The sequence below is a fragment of the Ailuropoda melanoleuca genome, chromosome 5 (assembly GCF_002007445.2).
Source record: "Ailuropoda melanoleuca isolate Jingjing chromosome 5, ASM200744v2, whole genome shotgun sequence".
NCBI classification, from domain to species: Eukaryota; Metazoa; Chordata; class Mammalia; order Carnivora; family Ursidae; genus Ailuropoda; species Ailuropoda melanoleuca.
The window spans coordinates 3,612,201-3,630,425 of NC_048222.1; the positions used below are offsets into that span (position 1 = coordinate 3,612,201).

Consider the following 18,225-nt stretch of genomic DNA (forward strand, 5'->3'; position numbering starts at 1 on the left):
AGAAATTGAATATATTTCACGTGCAGATGTATTCCCATGAACATCAGCTAATGAAAATAATTTTTATGTCACCTTCTTACCCATTTTAATTTTAATGCTGTCTCTGGTGACTGATGTGACACATAGAAAGGGTACATAGTTTTTCTTGTAAATAGGCCTATATATATATGTTTTTTCTTCTCAGAATATTATTTTATACACTGAGAGCTATAAACTCCTCGTTTCTCCACAGTTTTTTCCTCTACTGGGTTTAATGAGCTACATTTTAAAATTAATGTCTTGTTTCTAATTTAACATTTCTTTATGAGGCAGTCTCGGTAGCAAATCATAGTAAAATGTTTATAGTCACATTAAACTTTTCTTGCTTACACGTAGCCCTTCCACTTAATAGATACCCCGTATTTCCAGAGAGGACTCAGAACTGGGCATTATGCTGTTATTTTTCTTCTTATTTGTGCTGATAAGTTCCCATTGATTTCAGACATGAAGCTCATCAAAATATGGCTTACAATCCTATTTAAAAACGATTTTTAATAATTCCTGGTGAGGAGGTATGCTTTAAACAAGGTGGTTGGGCTTTAATATGAGTTATCTCCAGTTCCATGCACCTGTTGTTCATTCTCTGGTAACTTCTCTTCCTTTGGCTGCGGAGGCTAAGCACGCATGAGCGTCCGTTCTCCCCTTCTGTGGGGAGACAGATTCCTATGCCTGATGAGCTCTGCGGTAACGTTGCAGCTGATCCTATTTCCTTTTTTAGGCAATAAAATTCATAAGGGGATAAGTGAAAAATAATTGAGGAGCATTTTAATTTTTACTAGCGTGTTTGCTGTTGCTTTATGGCGCCCTATACACTCAAATGTCTACTCATGAGTCAGACAAGAAGGATTAGAGCTGCATTTGGGCACACGTGCACCCGAGCATTGAATTTGATCCTTAGTAGAGTCATTGAACGAGAGCGGTATTGTGTATCAAATTCACCCCTGCTCTTTAGTTTGTTAGCAAATGGCTTTTATTACAAAGGTTTCAGGGTAGGGGAAGCTGTTAACAAAAATGAAATCCCTTTCTTGTTGGCAGATGGGGGGTGGTTGTCTGGGGGCGGTGGTGGTTGGTGTCTGCACCTGGTAGGGGAGTGAGAAGGAGAAGTAGGAACAGAGGAGGAAAACTGAAGCCAGCAGACTTGCAAGGGCTTTTTCAGACCACCACGTGAATGGCAGAGGGAGCAGACGGTGTTGGAGCTGGCCGCCCCCATCCAGCAGGTACCTGCAGGAGTCAGAAAGGGGATCAGCCGTGGTGACGGCCCTCATGTTCTGTCTCGACCATGATCTTTAGACACATGGTGTATTAGTTTCCTGTTGCTGCTGCAACAACTTAACCACAAATGGGGAAGGCGGGAGGGAGGGGCTTAAAACAACATACAAATTCATTATGGTTCAGTCCCAGAGGTCAGAATTCCAAAATGGTCCTCACTGGCTTACAACCGGAGAGTTGGCAGGGCTTTGTTCCTTCTTGAGTCTCTAAGGGGGAAAATTTGCATCCTGCCTTCTTCAGTTTTCAAAGCTTGTCTGCAATTCCCTGGCCTATGTTCCCCTCCCTCTTCAAAGCCAGCAGTGACCAGGCAAGTCTTTCTCACACTGGATCACTGGAACCCTGATTCTCCTACCTCTCTCTTTCATTTATGAGGACCTGTGTGATTACATTGGGTCCATGAGAATAATCCAGGATCGTCTCCCCATCAGGGTCAGCTGATTAGCAATCGTAATTCCATCTTCCACCCTAATTCACCTCTGCTATGCAATGCGACATATTCAGTCTCTGAGGATTAGGACATGGACATCTTTGGGGGGCTGTTATTTTAACTACCACACAGCATACGTAGTCGATCCCTGTGTAGGTTGTACTCCAACCTGCTTTCTTTTCAACCTGCATATCCCCCTCCTCATTTGACGGCTGTATTGCTGCTTATGGCCAGATGGGGCATCAACCCTGTAATAGCACGAAGAATTAATGGGCTGGGTTAGTGGCTTTTAAATGGCATGCTCCTTACATTTTACCTCCGTGCAGCAAATGTTTTTGAGTGCTTGCTCTTCATTCACTCAACAGATACTTTTGAACGCCTACGTGCTGAGCTCTCTCACGTGCTGGGGATCAGCACTGAACAATATAGGCATGCTACCTGTGCTCTTGGAGCTTATGGTTTGGTGGAGACTGACAAACACTGAAACACCAAATAAACAGGAAGAATATCAGCTCATAGCAAATGCTAGGCAGAGGATTAAAAACAGCAGTACGAATGACTGGTTGGCTACTCGAACAGGGAGGAGGAGGGTTTCCAAGATCTGAATGGCAAGGAGGAGCCAATCACGTGAAAAAGGGGAAAGAATATTCCAGGCAGAGGGCATAAGAAGTACAAAGGCAGGAATGAGTTTTCTGTTGGAGAAACAGAATGTGGCTGGAGTGTAATGAGCAAAGGGAGAGTAGTACGAAGTGAGGAAGGTAAGTGCCTGATCACACCCTTGCAAGCCATGGTAGAGAACTTGGGTTCTTTGCATGATGGAAAGACATTAGAGAGTTTCTAAATAGTTTTTCTCATTTATTGAGATGACTTGGCTATTTTGTGGAGGGTGAATTATAGGATAGCAAGAGTGAAGAGGAGAGACACCAATGTGCAAGCTTTGCGGTGGCCCACCCTGCAGATAATGGTAATTAGACCAAGATGATAGTGGAGATGGAAATAATAGTCACAGATTTGGGATATATCTAAAAGGAAATTGAATTGACAAGACAAGAATGGGATGGATACAAGGAGTGAGAGCAATATGGAAGTGAGAATAACTCCCGGATTTGGGGACTAAGTGGTACTGCCATTTCCTGGGGTGGGGAAGAGAGATGATGAGCAGTTGGCGGGGGGAGGACCTGAGTTCTGCTTTGACCATGTTAAGGTGGAGATGTGCATTTGATGTCAAAGGCGAAATGTCAGGTTGGACCATTGGCTATATAAGTTTTGGGATCTCTGAAGAGGCTGTTGGAGGTTAGAGAGTTGTTGGCATATGGCTGGTGTTCAAACCATGGTCTTGGTGAGACTGTCTAGGGAGAGTGTGTGAATCCAGAAGCAGGCCCACGATGCGTTCTGGGTGGTCCAGCACTCAGAAGGTGAACAGAGGAGGTTGGGTTGGGCAGGGAGGTGGAGAAGCAGCAGCTGGCGGTGATGCCAAAATGTGGAGAGTTTAACGGAGAAATGGAGAGAGAGAGCTGGACTGATGGACAGGTGGACTTCAACAGGCAGCAGCATGGGGACAAGGGTGAAAGGAGTAAAGCAGATGTCAGGACACACGCAGGAGACGTGAGCTAGCGCCGTGGGCTCTGCAGGTGGGCTGTGATGGAAGTGCTGCCCAGGGTGAAGGGGGCGTGTGCTAAAGTGGACTTGGAGTGGTCAGTGGAGTTGAGAAGCTGAAGTATTCAGGCCGTGGTGTGGACTGGCTCATCGCCTGGGTATTTTTTTTTTAAGATTTTATTTATTCATTTGACAGAGATAGAGGCAGCTAGCAAGAAAGGGAACATAAGCAGGGGGAGTGGGAGAGGAAGAAGCAGGTTTCCAGCGGAGGAGCCCGATGTGGGGCTCGATCCCAGAACGCTGGGATCACGCCCTGAGCCGAAGGCAGACGCTTAACGACTGAGCCACCCAGGCACCCATGAGCCAACCAGGAGCCCCCGCCAAAGTATTGAAGCAACGCAGGTGGTGGGTAAGGATGGAGAGAAACAGATTGGTGAGTTTTCCTCCAAAATGAGACACTCAGTGGAGAGACTGAGGATTCATATGAGATAATCATATCAGTGAAAATTGTATTGAAACCAGGATGTCCTCAGGCTCAGGGGAAGTTTTGGAAGAGCAAATTCAATACTTGGCAGAGTACGCAGGGGCAGGGTGGGAGGGGCGCCGAGCAGGGACTTGACATGCCAGGAAGAGATGAAACTACGAACTTGTCTTCTCACTTAAATTTCAATGAGCGTTTATTGAGGACTTACCGTGGGCAGTGTGCCGTGCTTCTTTTGGGAAACAAGGACCCACAGGGCAGGAAAGGAGCTACAGGGTAGGTACGTGGAAAGATAAATAACCTACGTGTCTGTGAACTTGCCAGAAGCTGCTAAGCTTGTCAAGACCAACCCTTTGAGGTTTCCCATTGTGATTTTTATATGGTGAATCTTGACACATATTTACCTATCAATCAAATGAATGAAATCTACCTATTCATTTAAAAACAATGTTTCATTTTTCAGTATTGTCCATTAATTACAGTGTGGTACACCCACATCACACCACACGCATTTAAGGATATGGGAAATGCCCAGGAAGTGATTTTAAAGTAAAACACACTTAAAAATTATATATACAGTAAGATTCTACTCTTTTGGGTGAGCGTGTGTGTGTGTATGTGTGTGTGTGTGTGTGTAAGGGAGAAAAAGAGAAAGGCAAGGAGAGTCCACTGTCAAATTCTTAGTGGTGGTTATCTCTGGGTCATGAGGTTAGAAGGATGCTTGTGTTCTTCATTTTCCAAACTTTCTAAAATGCATACATATTATGTAAACAATGTATTGTCAGTACATGCTGTATAAAAATAGTTTTTCTCTAGAAATTAATATTTCTCTATTTTTAATGTTATATGACATGTATAGTAAACATTAAAATCCTAGTAGGCTTTCTCCCATCACAGAGTAATTTCCTAGCTGTTCTTCCCTTTCTTCTTTGGTCACCATTTATTCCTGTGAATTCCCTCTGACCTTCCCTCCTTGCTCTGTGCTGCCGAAGGAGATGGCTCACACGTCAGCTCGCTGGTGAACAAGGTGCTTCACCCACACCGCAGACAGACACGTTCTCTCTCTGTTCTTTGTGTCGCTCTGCACAACGTGGAGTTTTGTTGATTTGTCCCTTCACCTTTTATATCCTATGGCTGCCATTTTCCATTCCAGCACCCTTTCAATCTTATTTTATTTGTTATTATTGATTTTATTTTTCTTTTCCTGTGAAATGTTTATTCTAAAACACATTTGTAAGTCATTCGTAGCTCTGGTTGAATATAGTCAAACATTTCGTTGGATGTATTTAAGAATGTGTTCCTTTCATATCTGTAGGTTTCTCTTGGTAGTGTCTTTGAAAGCAAGTGCAACACTTGGGTGCCAAAACGTCATCCAAAAAAGTCATGTACTCGGGTCATAACTAGGGCGCAGTGCCTTTCGCTGAAGGTTGACTCAAGGGACATTTTGGGGACCGATATGTTTATTGTCTTCTAAGGTAATCCAGAAGGTAGCAATGAATGTCAAACATGCCTAATTTTCCTTTTAAAACTACACTGGAGATAACATTTGATAAATTGTGTCTCCTCTTTTTGAAATCTGCCTCTGCACGTTTTCAGGGTTATGAACTTCACATGTGAATAAGGCAGAAGTTATTTGTGTTGTTTCCGCCAATTGTTTTCTTGAGTTCCAAGTTCCGGAGTTTGACGGAGAGACCAAGAGCTTACCCTATCTCTGTTGACTCCCAATTTTGTAGACTTGATTCCTCCTTTCACTTTTCCTGCTTTACGACGGAATAATTCTGAGCTATTTTCCTAGCCCCTCAAAGTGGCCTTCTGTGCACTCTTGCTAGGTCAAGGATGGCTTTGTTGAGCGCATGACCAAAACGCTGTGCATTTCTTCCTACATCTGTGACGACGTCAGCACATTCTCTGTTTCGCTTTCTATATTCTTTCTTCTGATGTTGCTGAGGTTTTGGCTAAGATGTCATTGTAGATTCATGTCCTCAGTTGTAAGACAAGACCAAGTCAGGACATAATCCTTGGCTGTGCTGTGTGGGCCGTGTCTTTGGGGAGGATTAGTGCTAGTGATAATCCCAAATAGTTACCAACACTGACATCCTCTTTTGGTGATGATTTTGTAGGAATTCCTGTGTATATGTATATTTTCAGTTTTCATATACATGGAGGATGATTTAACTCAGAAAACGCTAATGAATGAAAAATTACTCTGGATTGCTTAAGCATAGAAGAGCTGATGAAAGGAAGGGATCATTGGGTGGAAAAACTTTGTTGGATGATAGGAAGAGCCAGTCTGGGATTAAATGATTGCTGTAGATAATCCTCAAAATGAGTGAATCCATGAGAATTAATCTAACGTGTATAATCAGCTTTGAGGACAGCTCTGTTGTCCTTTGTTTTTAAAAAGGAGAGTAAAGAAGCCAATATCCAGTCAAGTTACCAAAAAAAAAAAAAAAGTGATTAAAAAGGAAAGTGGTTTCTCTAGGAGAAACAAGAAGGGCTTGAGTTTGGTTATATTTCCTCCCTCCTTCCCTCCCTTTTTCACTTGGGCTATGTCTTCTGAGTGCCCATGGCGCTCTGCACCAGCCCTTACCTGTTGTAGCATTTCTGCCAGGGCGCCTTGCTGGGGGTGTGTATACACATCTCCAAATAGACACTCATTGATCTATAAGCAACCTGAGCGAACAGTCTATCTCTCACGTATGTCTCAGGTGGCCACATTGACTCACGTGGTGCCTTACATATAATTGATCTTCCACGCATGTAGAAGTATGGTTTCCATTTAATCATCAATAACGAGTGATTTTACAACTTTCACACTATGAAGTGTCACTCTGTGACATGTGTCAGATAATCGTGCTCTGGGAAACAAGCTTCCATCAGAGAAATAGAGGAAGTTTTAAGATGAAAGGTGAAACCATATTTTCTAGACTGGGGTGGGGGAGGGGCCTATAATAGATTACCAGAGAAGGAGGTGAAATCTTCATCCCTGGAGATCCTTAATAATTGGGCAGAGGAAACATCTGTGAGAAGGACTGAAGCCTTAAACCTATTTTGGGGCACGGAGATAGAATGACAAATGATTCTGATTCTTTGATGACTTGGCCTGGAGGAGAGAGGACAGAGGGGGAAAGAGGAAAACTACTTTGGGGTACGGAAAACAGCTATCATGGCTTTCCGTGGGAAAACAAGTCATGGGAGCTTAGCCTAAAGCCTGAGAGAATTAGGTTACATTTTATGGTTAAGGATTTTGAGACCTAGGTTGTAGAAATCTGCAAACTAAAGGATTGATTGGTGTGAGAACCAGAGTCAGCTCTGTGATTCTGTTGCAAGCAAAACTATATTTTTTAATATTGCTGCAAATAGCGAGAATTATGCCAGCACACGCACGGCATTCTCTTCAGAAAGGAGAAGCTCTGACACTAGTATTTTCAGGTACCGAGCATCGTCACAGCTTTAGGATAGGAAGGGGGGAAAGATGACAGGCGTGAGGTCCTTTCTATGGAAATACCTGTACAGGGACTAGATCAGCAGCCAGAAGGTGAGGGGGAGTCTGGGACACAGCTCTGCTCTGAGGGGTCAGCCTTGTCTTTCCTGTGAAAATGCAGAAGGGGGGGGGTTGGGGGCAGAGAGGGCTGCAAAAACCCTATCAGTACAAAAGGAGGCAAAATACCTATTGAAAAGCATTATCTTCATTAGGTACTTGATTGCAGTTTCAGCATCCAGCCACATGGTGTCACAATTGGACTTTGATTTTCACTGTGCGTTTGTCTCCAATAATAGATGAAGGCGTTTTCAAAGCTGGAGCAGAGAGGTCTGAGACACGGGGGGCAGCAGAAGTCCAAGAAGATGAAGACACTCAAGTGGAGATCCCAGTTGACCAGGTAGTCGCCATGTTTTTAGAAATATGTATAAACCAATGTCCACTTTTTTTTTTTCTTTCAAGTTTTGTGTTATCTGCTCCGGGTTGTTCCTACCATATGCTGGTTAGACCGTCTCAGGTGCTGGCTTGTCCCCTTTAGGTCTTCCTGGTATTCCTACAAAGAATAGCCACTTGGGCTATTTGGGCTATCTTTGATGTAACTTTATTAAATAGCATTGAAGAATACGGTGGATGGGGCTAAGCCATGAGATGCAAAGAGGGAGAAGGTTTGATACAGAAAAAGCATATTGGCTGGGGGTTTTTATCTAGAAAAAAAGTCTTCCATTCAGAAAAGCATTTAAAAAAATGCTGTGACATTCTCTCCTTGAGGGTCCTTGAAATTGTTGTGGTTGGAATTTATTTTTCATAAAAGAATTGCTTATACAAATACAACTTGCATATTTGCTGTGTGTGTATTGGTTTTCTTTTTAGGCCAATGGAACACAGTACTTGTAGGAGAGAGACAATGAGAGTGAGTGTGTGAGTGTGTGTGTGTGTGTACATGTGCTTGTAGAAGGGATGAAGTAATGTTAGCGTTGGTTAAATGATGCAAGAAATAAGTCAGTTAGGCCTTTTAATAAAATTCAGCTGGATTTCTTGCATTTCTAAATGGAGGATTGGAATTGAGGTGGGGAGGGGGATGCCATAACCCCAGGCTCAAGGGAATGAGAAGTCACTAGGAATTGCCACTTGTCCTCTGACTATTATGTGGTATTTCCTTTACAGAAAGCAAATTTCACAATCCAGCAAGTTCCTTAGATGATCTTCTCAGTTGTATTTGTCTTAACAGTGTGGCGGTGAAATTGCCGCTTGCTTATTCCACAGGCATTTCCCATAAGCATCGCCTTCCTGATGAAAAGCCTAATGTGTTAAAAATCACACAGATTTCAAAAATCCAATTTATTACCCGGGATTAGCTACAACTTATAATTTTTCATAAACTGCAGTTATAGGTTTTTTTTTCCCTGAGGGAAAATGGCATTTTAAGTCTTCCGTGAAGCTATAATTAAATGTTACATTTGAAGACAAAGAAGAGTAATCATCAGGTACATACAGCATCCGACCAGCTGCCCAAAAGAAGAAGGATTTATTCCGGAGTCAGAATGCCAGAGATCAAGAGAAAATCAGACCACGATTACCAAAAGAGAAATCTCTTCGTTAATCTCTTAACAAGTTTCAAAATCTGTGATAGGTGTTTCTTTACTTGGAAGTTTGGTGTCACAAGGAAGGGGAGCAGACAGACAGAAGGAGCTGATCTCTGCCGCTACCTGAACGGCCTTGGATAAGTGTCTGCAGAGCCCCATTTCTCAGTTGACTGGAGAGGGTTAGCTTATTAAAATGCGAGTATGCAGAGAAACTGAGTAAACAGATTGGCAAAAGCTGGGCAACGTCAACACACTGATGTCAGTTTGAAGGGAATAAAACCGGGTAACACAGAGGTCAGAATTCCTTTCTTCTTTGACCCTATTAGTGACAGAGCTGGAATTAGCGGTTGGCGAGAGATGCTTATGGGGTCCGGTCTTAGATTCGTTCTCCTGTGGCCTGCTGACCGTTTGCTCCGTATCCTCAACAGCTATGTTATCAGTATTGTGAAAAGCCGAGTGAGGGTGTGGAGAAATTAGTGAAAAGCTCCATGACAGTGAAGAACAACTCTTCATGAAGCAGCAGGTACCGTTCACCAAGTACCTACCGAGTGCCAGGCACCGTACTAGGCACTTTTATCTCCTGTAATTGTGATGACAGCCCTGGAACACAGGTCTTATCACCCCTACTTTACATAGGGAAATAGTATTAAATGCAAAAACAAATAAACCAAAAAACCAAAACCAGAACCAAAAAACCAAACCCAAAAAAGCCAATTATTAGCTTAAGAAAGGAAAAAAATTCTCGCACAGGAAAGGAAATGTAGTCATCATACGCTCCTTGGCTCAGCTATAAATGACACTTACATAAACTCCCTTTTGGGCCATAGCTAGTTAATTTCTTTGTGATTTCCTATCATCTAAATGGTTCATGTTATAACTTCAGTCAAAGGGCCATGGACAGGGGTGTGTGTGTGTGTGTGTGTGTGTGTGTGTGTGTGTGTGTGTATAACTATCATGTGTAATCGTATCTATGCCTAAAAGGAGATCAGGTTTTAGAAGTAAATATTGCTGGGAGCCAATTCTCCATGGATCTCTTGTGTTTCTGCATATCTTATGAGCAGAGGGACAGATTGCCTTTGTTCTGAACTATCTTTCTTTTCTTTCTTTCTTTCTTTCTTTCTTTCTTTCTTTCTTTCTTTCTTTCCTTCCTTCCTTCCTTCCTTCCTTCCTTCCTTCCTTCCTTCCTTCCTTCCTTCCTTCCTTTCTTTTTGGACTATCTTTTCAAAGATGTTTGAACAAGCTTGGAAGACAGACAGAGTGACTTCCTCTGATACAGTCATTCTCAGCTGGAGGCAGTCTTGCCTCTAAGGGATGTTTGGCACTTTCTGGGGACATTTTTTGATTGTTATAACTGAGGCATAACCTGGCATCCGGTGGGAAGTGGCCAGGAATACTGCTTAATATCTTGTAATGCACACGGCAGCCCTCACAACAAAAAGTTGTTCAGTCCAAAATGTTAATGGGACTGCGATGAGAGCCCTGGCGTAGAGCAAAGGCTAGGTTTGTTTGTTGTTCAGCGTCATAAAGATAATGTCTTCCCGTGGTGCAGGGTCAGGGAGGGTTAGTATCCATTATAAAAGATACGGTGCCATCGAATTGTATGCTCAAAGCTAGTCAAAATTGGGGGCGCCTGGGTGGCACAGTTGGTTAAGCGTCTGACTCTTGGTTTCTGCTCCGGTCGTGATCTCAGGGTCATGGGCTCGAGCCCTCCGTTGGGCTCATGGAGTCTGCTTAAGACTCTCTCCCTCTCCCTCTGCCCTTCCCACCCCTGCACGCATGTGTTTTCTCCCTCTAAAATAAATGAATAAATATAAAAAAGAAACTAGTCAAAATTGTAAATGTTATGTGTATTTTAGCACAATAAAAGTATTCGGAGAAAGAAGATTGGGTTCTTTCCCTGGAATGTAAGCCGCTATTTGTATCACCTGCCCCCCTTCCCATTGCCCTGGGGGAATGGGGCCTTGGGGAGTGGGTGCCCGTGGTTATACTCTGGCTACTACTATTGTCGTGAGCAATAAAGCTCTCTGTCTCTAACTCAGGAGTCTCCTGTCTTCTGCCACATCCATGAAATCATGGCAGGCAATGGGTAAGCTTGTAAGTAGGGTAAAATTTCAGACCTGCCGGAGTCCTTGCCTCTACTGCATGTGTTTGTGTGTTTCAACGTGTGTAAATGTGGACTCGTTCCGCCAAGAACGTGGCTGATCTCTGACCCAATGTTCAGACTCTTGTCATTTTTTAGACGATCCTGGATCTAATTCTACTTCCAAACCCACTGGAAACTGAAGAATGACACATTTTTAAAAATGTATGTGGGGAGGCTAGAATAAATATCTTTTCTCAGGAGAGAGTTTAGGTCTAGCAAGAATAAAGTACTCTTTTAAAAATTATTATTATTATTATTTTCTTGCATGCACACTCCAAATCAGTCTGGTTTCTCATAAGCAGTGGGGCAAGTGCCTGATTAACCAGGACCTGTGGTTACGCTCTGGCATTGGTGACGCATGTGCCACATATAAATCGATGCTTTTCCAAGCTAAAGAGGCAACAAATGAGCCTACTCCGTTAAGTAAACTGCCTCTAGTAAGTAAAGATCAGGCAGGAGAGCCCACCATCTCAGAAGCCCAAGCAAACAAATTCCTATAAAATAGGCAAATAAGAAGCTATATTTTGAATTTTGTTCCATTGGAGAGAAGGCAGAAGATGGGGATAGTAACTTACTTACTTTTTTTTTTTTTTTAAAGATTTTATTTATTTATTCGACAGAGAGAGAGACAGCCAGCGAGAGAGGGAACACAAGCAGGGGGAGTGGGAGAGGAAGAAGCAGTCTTCCAGAGGAGGAGCCTGATGTGGGGCTTGATCCCAGAGCGCAGGGATCATGCCCTGAGCTGAAGGCAGACCCTTAATGACTGAGCCACCCAGGCGCCCCTAGGGGAGAGTAACTTTCCGATTATTTTATAGCTCTCCTCATCCATTTGTAGTTGATTTTGAATAGTAAAATAATGAGAATTACAGGATGTTTTTATGCAAAGTAGTTTCATTAAATAGCATTTAAGCTGTATCATGAACACTGGAGCAGGGAAAGCTTTTTTTTTTAGCTGGAGGTTGTGATATATACTCTTCTTCTTTATTTATTTAAATCTTAATTAACCATTAAGTTACACATATAATATATAATATTTTTTAAAGTTGAACAAAGATTACAACAACAGTAGCAACCACGTGTCTCACCCCTCCTCACCTGGATTCAGCTCTTTCTCGTAGAACACACCAGTGTATTGCTAAACCATACACCCTTCCCTCCCTTCCACTTGAATACCTCTGAAATTTGGGGTCTTGCAAGTGATTGCATGTCATAGTTTAATTGGCATTTTTTTTTTATTCTAAGAGGTACATTAAATAATGGAGATCCTTTTAAATAGGTGACATCTCCAATTGATAAAATAAGTTTCTTGATTTTAGTTTTCAGATTTAGATACAGTTCACTTTATCTCTAATGACTGGAAGATGGATGTTTAAATCTCTTACCGACTTTTCTCCGCCACCCCTCAATAAGGCCACATGCACACACACACACACACACACGCATGCGTGCACACACACACACGACCTTCTCCTTCTTTCTTTCCACTCTCGTTTTATGATGATTTTTGCCTGAGTCCATATTTAATCTGTACATTATTTTTACTATGTCAGCCTTATTGTTAGTTGAGCCAGAGTGGACTCTGGTCACATTTCCTTTCCTGCATAACACTCTTTTCCTCCTTCCTATTTTAGTAATTGCCTTTTTTTTTAAAATTCATTTGCTTAGTTTTCTGTGTAGCTGTTACCAGGCCATCTCTAAACTCTGCCAGGCAGTGGATTTCCTCTTGCTGTATGCAAGTGTGTGCAGTGACTGTGACATTTCAACTTCATCTTTATCTCAGACACGTCAGTCATCGCTCTCAAACTGGTTATGTGTTCTCTGGATCTGCTGTTTAGAGTTATGCTGGTATTTTTCTGGACCATCATCTTGGGAATTTCCTTCACTTCTTCAGGGGATGGATCTCCTATCCCTTGGATTCCACATCTTCCCCCTTTTTGGTCACACCTTCATTTCTTGTCAATTCACCCTAGTGGTCTCCTGGAAACAGCGGCATGGGAAGCACATTGTGTTTGAGACTTTGCATGTCTGAATGTGTCTTTTTTTCGACTCAAACTTGACTGTAGGTATGGCTGGGTATAACATTTTAGGTAAGATAATGATTTCTCTGAGAATTTTGAAACCATTGCTCAGTTGTCCTTTCCATCCAGAAGGGCACTTGGAAAGATTGGTGTCATTCTGTTTGCAGAACCTTTGTAAATAATCTTTTTTTCCTCTTTGGAAGCTTTTAGACTCTTTTGTTTCTGGTGTTCTGAAAATTTCCAGTAATGTGCCTTGGTGCTGTGTTTTTTGCTCACTAGACTGGGTACTCAGTGGACTTTTTTTTAAAAAGATTTTATTTATTAGAGAAAGAGAGAGCCCAAGTAGGGGGAGGGTCAAAGGGACAAGCAGACTCCCTTCTCTGAGCAGGGAGCCCAATGCAGGGCCCAATCCAGGACCCCAAGGTCATGACCTGTACCAAAATCAGATGTCTAACTGACTGAGACACCCAGGTACCCCTCTCATGGGCTTTTTAATTTTGGTAATGTTTATTTCTCTGTTCTAGAAAAAAAAATTATTGAACTGTCTCTTTGACAGTTTCCTTCTCTCTACTTCTTTCTTTCTGGAACTCCAAATATTTGGATACAGGCCTGCCTAGACTGACCCTCCACTTATCTCTCCTATGTTCCATCTCTAGAAATTTTTTACTATTTTCTCAACTTCTTTTAAAATCAAAAAGCCTCAGCACTTACCTTCCATCTATTGATTTTTTTTGTCATCATATTTTTCATTTCTAGGAGCTTTTTTCATATTCTCTGAATGTTCATAATTGTAGCATCCTATTCTTGTTTTATGGATGTGATATCTTCCTTTATATCGCCAAGGATTCATCTATTATTTTAAACTTCCTTTTCCTGAAACGTTTCTTGTTTCTTCTGAGTTTCTTTGTTTCTTTCTAGGTTTTGATCTCTGTCTCCATGTTAGGGGTGTTCCTTGGCTGTCTGGTTAGATTTGTTTTTTTTTAACTTGAAATATATCTGACATATAGCATTGTATAAATTTAAGATGTATGTCTGGTTAGATTTTAGGATGAAGCATTAGGAAAATTCTGTATACATAGGCTCAGCTCCTTAGGTTGGGTGAGTTTCACTGTAGGGTGATTGGTTTTTGCCATTTCGTTGGCAGACCTCCATTTTTCATTGTTCTTTTGGATTGGTCTGTTTCGTTTGAATGGAATCTTTCAGGTGTCAGCCTGGCTGTGAGCATTTGGGGATCTGACTGTGGGACAGGGTCTTGGGGATCTTGCTGTTAGGTAAAGAGATTTATTCTTCCTGATTTCAGTACGGTGCCCGTGGTGCCCTTGTTCTCATCTGTGCTGAGTCCAGCTCTCCTGTAGTTCAACATCTTTAAAGAAGAAACCTCCTGTATTTCTCAAGGGCAGGGAGTGTATCTGTCTGCTTCTTTTAAAGACTCTAAGCCAGTCCCCTTATTTTTAGTCACACCTATGCCCCTTCTTCCAGAGATAGATGTTTCCGCCAGTCCTTCTGCTTTGTGTAGGTCCCTCTGCGTGCAGAAGTTGGCTTCTTGGCTTCCCTTCCCACAGGAGAAATTTTAGCGGCATAAGTTCTGTTATTATTGGCTCTGTATCTGTTGGCTTTACTGTTTTCCAAATTTTGTGGCTATTGTTTCCTTTCCAGGCTTCTGTGCCCTTACAGGTTCATCCTTTTTTAAAAATTGCCTTTACCGACAATTTAGAGGGATATCAGAAGGGAGCTAAGAAAAAAAAAACCCACCACATTTGTTCCACTTGCTGTATTTAACCAGAAATCACTTCCACACTAATTCATCACAGGGAAAATAAACTGTCTTTATAGAATATCCGCTAGTGACGACAAACTGACAGCCTGTGACCAAATCTCCTACAAGAGACTCCTCTCTGGCTGACACAGGGCTTACGGAATCTCCTTAGTAGCCCGAGCACTCTTCAGCACTCCCCAGACCACAGCAGGCCGTGTTAGGAACACCGCTCCAGGGTTACACACCTCTGTCATCTGCCCAGCCCCTGGGGGCATCTGAGCTTGTAATTATTTGTCTACACATATAGAACATAATGCCATTAAAAAAAAATCTGTAGTCAGGGCGCCTGGGTGGCTCAGTCATTCGAGCATCTGCCTTTGACTCAAGTCATGATCTCAGGGTCCTTGAATTGAGCCCCACATTGGGCTCTCTGCTCAGTGGGGAGTCTGCTTCTCCCTCTCCCTCTGCTCCTCCCCCTGCATCTGCTCTCTCTCTCTCAAATAAATAAGTAAAATCTTTTCAAAAACCTGTAGTCTAACCAGAAAGGAGAGGTTTGAAATCCCAAGATGCCCATTAATCCTGTTCTCCGTGCCCTCACGTGGTCTCACCACTTACCCGACCGGCTGGCTTATGGGGACTCTGCCGCAACTTGCATTTTCTCCTGTGACAGGCGAGCTAGATGGAGAGCTTCTCTGCATCACTCTTCCATGTGTAATAAAAGACACAGAAAGGTAGAGGGGGCTGCTTTTTCTGACCAGACCTGGAAGTCTATTTCCATGGAATGTATTTGTTAAAATAAGACTTAGAAAATGTTTAAAACCAGAAGGACATGGGTGCGCACTCCTTATTTTGCCATGTCTTCCCACAGAGCCACAGCCTGTTGAAGAGGGAGTCCACACAGGCGCCCAGGGCTCTTGGCTTCCAACTTGGAACTCTCTCTCTCAGCACCTTGAGGAAGGGCAATGGGGGAGATTAGGGACTTCTAGTTTTCCCACAAACAGCAACACATTCCATCTGTGTGGAGGGCTCCTTGGCTGTCAGTGCCTTCACTGAAGTGAAAGGGATTATTGTAAAAACAGTATCTCCACCATTCTTTCAAGTCCTGTCCTCTCCATGAATCGTGTTCACGTTTGCTGCTGCAAGGAGCAGGAGTTAAGATGGCACACCGCTGTAGGAGTTAAGATGGCGGTAATCTGGCTTCTTAATTTCCCTGTGCCTCCTCAACAAGGCTCTTTGTGACATCCTGTTTCTAGATTTGTGTTTACTTGATGGAAATGGTGTTAAACATTAAAATGTAGCCTTCGGGGATTTCTGATGTAAGTGAGAGAAAATCAACATTTACTTCTAAAGTGAGAGAACTTAATGGGGATTTTTTTTTTCTAATGATGACTAAAATATTCTCATGCTATCTAAATAGAAGTTTGCAGTGTATTCTGTCTTCCCATCTGGGTGTCTCAGGAATGGGGGGAGCTTCGTGGGCTTGGGAGAGCCAGCTCTCAGCAGGTGGCTGCCAGAGCTTCCCTCTGTCGTGTCTTTGCGGGGTCACATCTATGAACATAACCCTCCTTTTTTGTAGGTCATGGTACTTCAAACCACATCTGAACCTTTTTATTTATTTATTTTTCTTCTCCCCTCTGTGAAAGCTGAAAACAGGAAATGGTACTTTGCTATCATGAAAAATTGAAACTGATTTTTTCCAAACACCTCATTTCACTTGGGTACAAGATGACTTTTAGTTTCCATGGGAACTGAAATAAAAACAAGTAAGGTGACTTCTGTGTCTGCAACACCAATGCCCGAACTCTGCCATGAAATCCAGAGAAACACCTTCCATCCCAGAGCCTGAATCAAACTCTCCCCTCGTTCCTGAAGCACAGATGCAGTAAATGTTACATGAGAAGTGGACATATCTAAGGTCGTCGTTTTGTTTCTTGTTTGCGCTGATCTTCGCTTCCTGGTGGAGTGGGTTTCAGGGAGGAGGAAGTGACAGGTGAGATTGGGGAGGAGACGTGGTGGTTAGGGAGGGTACCTTGACTAGAAAGTTCTAACTTGCTCTATCCTCTCAGATAGCCAGGGTCTTAAACCTTAACATATATTCCTCGGGGAATTTTGACGCAAATATAAGACAAATCAACATTTACTTACTAAAGCGGGTGGGACATCAGCTGTGGTCTCTGTGTAGATGCCTTTCCAGTTTCTAATTTTGGGTGCTGCTGTGCTGTCACTGTCAAAGGTGTGATGGGAGTTTAAAGTGCAAGTCCTCGAGCAGCCTCGGCTGCCCGTGAATACCATCCAAGTAATTGACGCTTTCGATATTGTGTGACTCATTTCCATATAATTTCCATATTCCATCTCCCTTCCTCTCACCACTCAGGAATCCTGAGTTAACCTTAGTCACCGCATGCACACTCTCTAGGAATCCTGAATACTTAGAGCCATCCCTGCTAGGATGCAGCCAGCGCTATTAACTAGACCTTTCCTGACTCACCATACAAATCAGCCATTATCTCATACTGTCTGTTACGAAATAAATAGCAAGATGTGCATATAAGTGAATGCAGGCAAAAGGCACTTAGAATACCAACACTGGTGCTGTATTAAGGAGAAATATGGGGGCACCTGGGTGGCGCAGTCGTTAAGCATCTGCCTTCGGCTCAGGGCGTGATCCTGGCGTTCTGGGATCGAGCCCCACATCACTCCTCTGCTAGGAGCCTGCTTCTTCCTCTCCCACTCCCCCTGCTTGTGTTCCCTCTCTCACTGGCTGTCTCTATCTATGTTGAATAAATAAATAAAATCTTAAAAAAATAAAAAATAATAAAGATTTATTTATTTATTTATTTGACAGAGACAGCCAGTGAGAGAGGGAACACAAGCAGGGGGAGTGGGAGAGGAAGAAATAGGCTCATAGCAGAGGAGCCTGATGTGGGGCTCAATCCCACAACGCGGGGATCACGCCCTGAGCCGAAGGCAGGCACTTAAGCGCTGTGCCACCCAGGCGCCCCTAAATAAATAAATCTTAAAAAAAAAAAGGAGAAATACGGAAACTTTGTAGAGGACCTTTTTAAGAGCAATTTCTTATGATAAATAATGTGCTTTTTTTTAACAGTGGGAGGGGCAGAGAGAGAGATAGAATCTTAAGCAGACTCCCTACTGAGCACGGAGCCTGATGCGGGGGTTCGATCTTACGACCCTGGGATTGTGACCTGAGCCAAAACCAAGAGTCAGACGCTCAACCGACTGAGCCACCCAGGCAACCCTAAGTAACATGCTTTTTGAAGGGTAAAAGTTCTCAGCTTTCTTATACAAACTTGTATGTTTCAGGGTGCATATTGTCTGCAATTGTAAATATATATGTAGCATGTCTGTTACTCTAGCCATGCTGGGATGTTCCTGACGTCAGAGAGGCCGTGAGGCTGAAATCATTTGAGTGAC

At 42.9% G+C, this 18,225-nt stretch overlaps 1 protein-coding gene across 2 annotated transcripts in view; it reads left to right on the plus strand.

Moving 5' to 3' along the window:
* The window catches only part of DCDC2 (doublecortin domain containing 2), a 142,718-nt gene that overhangs the window by 107,139 nt on the left and 17,354 nt on the right, over nt 1-18,225 (plus strand). For both annotated transcript variants that reach the window (XM_034660256.1, XM_002923759.4), the window contains exon 8: nt 7,593-7,693. In XM_034660256.1, coding sequence (XP_034516147.1) covers nt 7,593-7,693 — 101 coding nt within the window. The remainder of the gene's footprint in view (nt 1-7,592; nt 7,694-18,225) is intronic.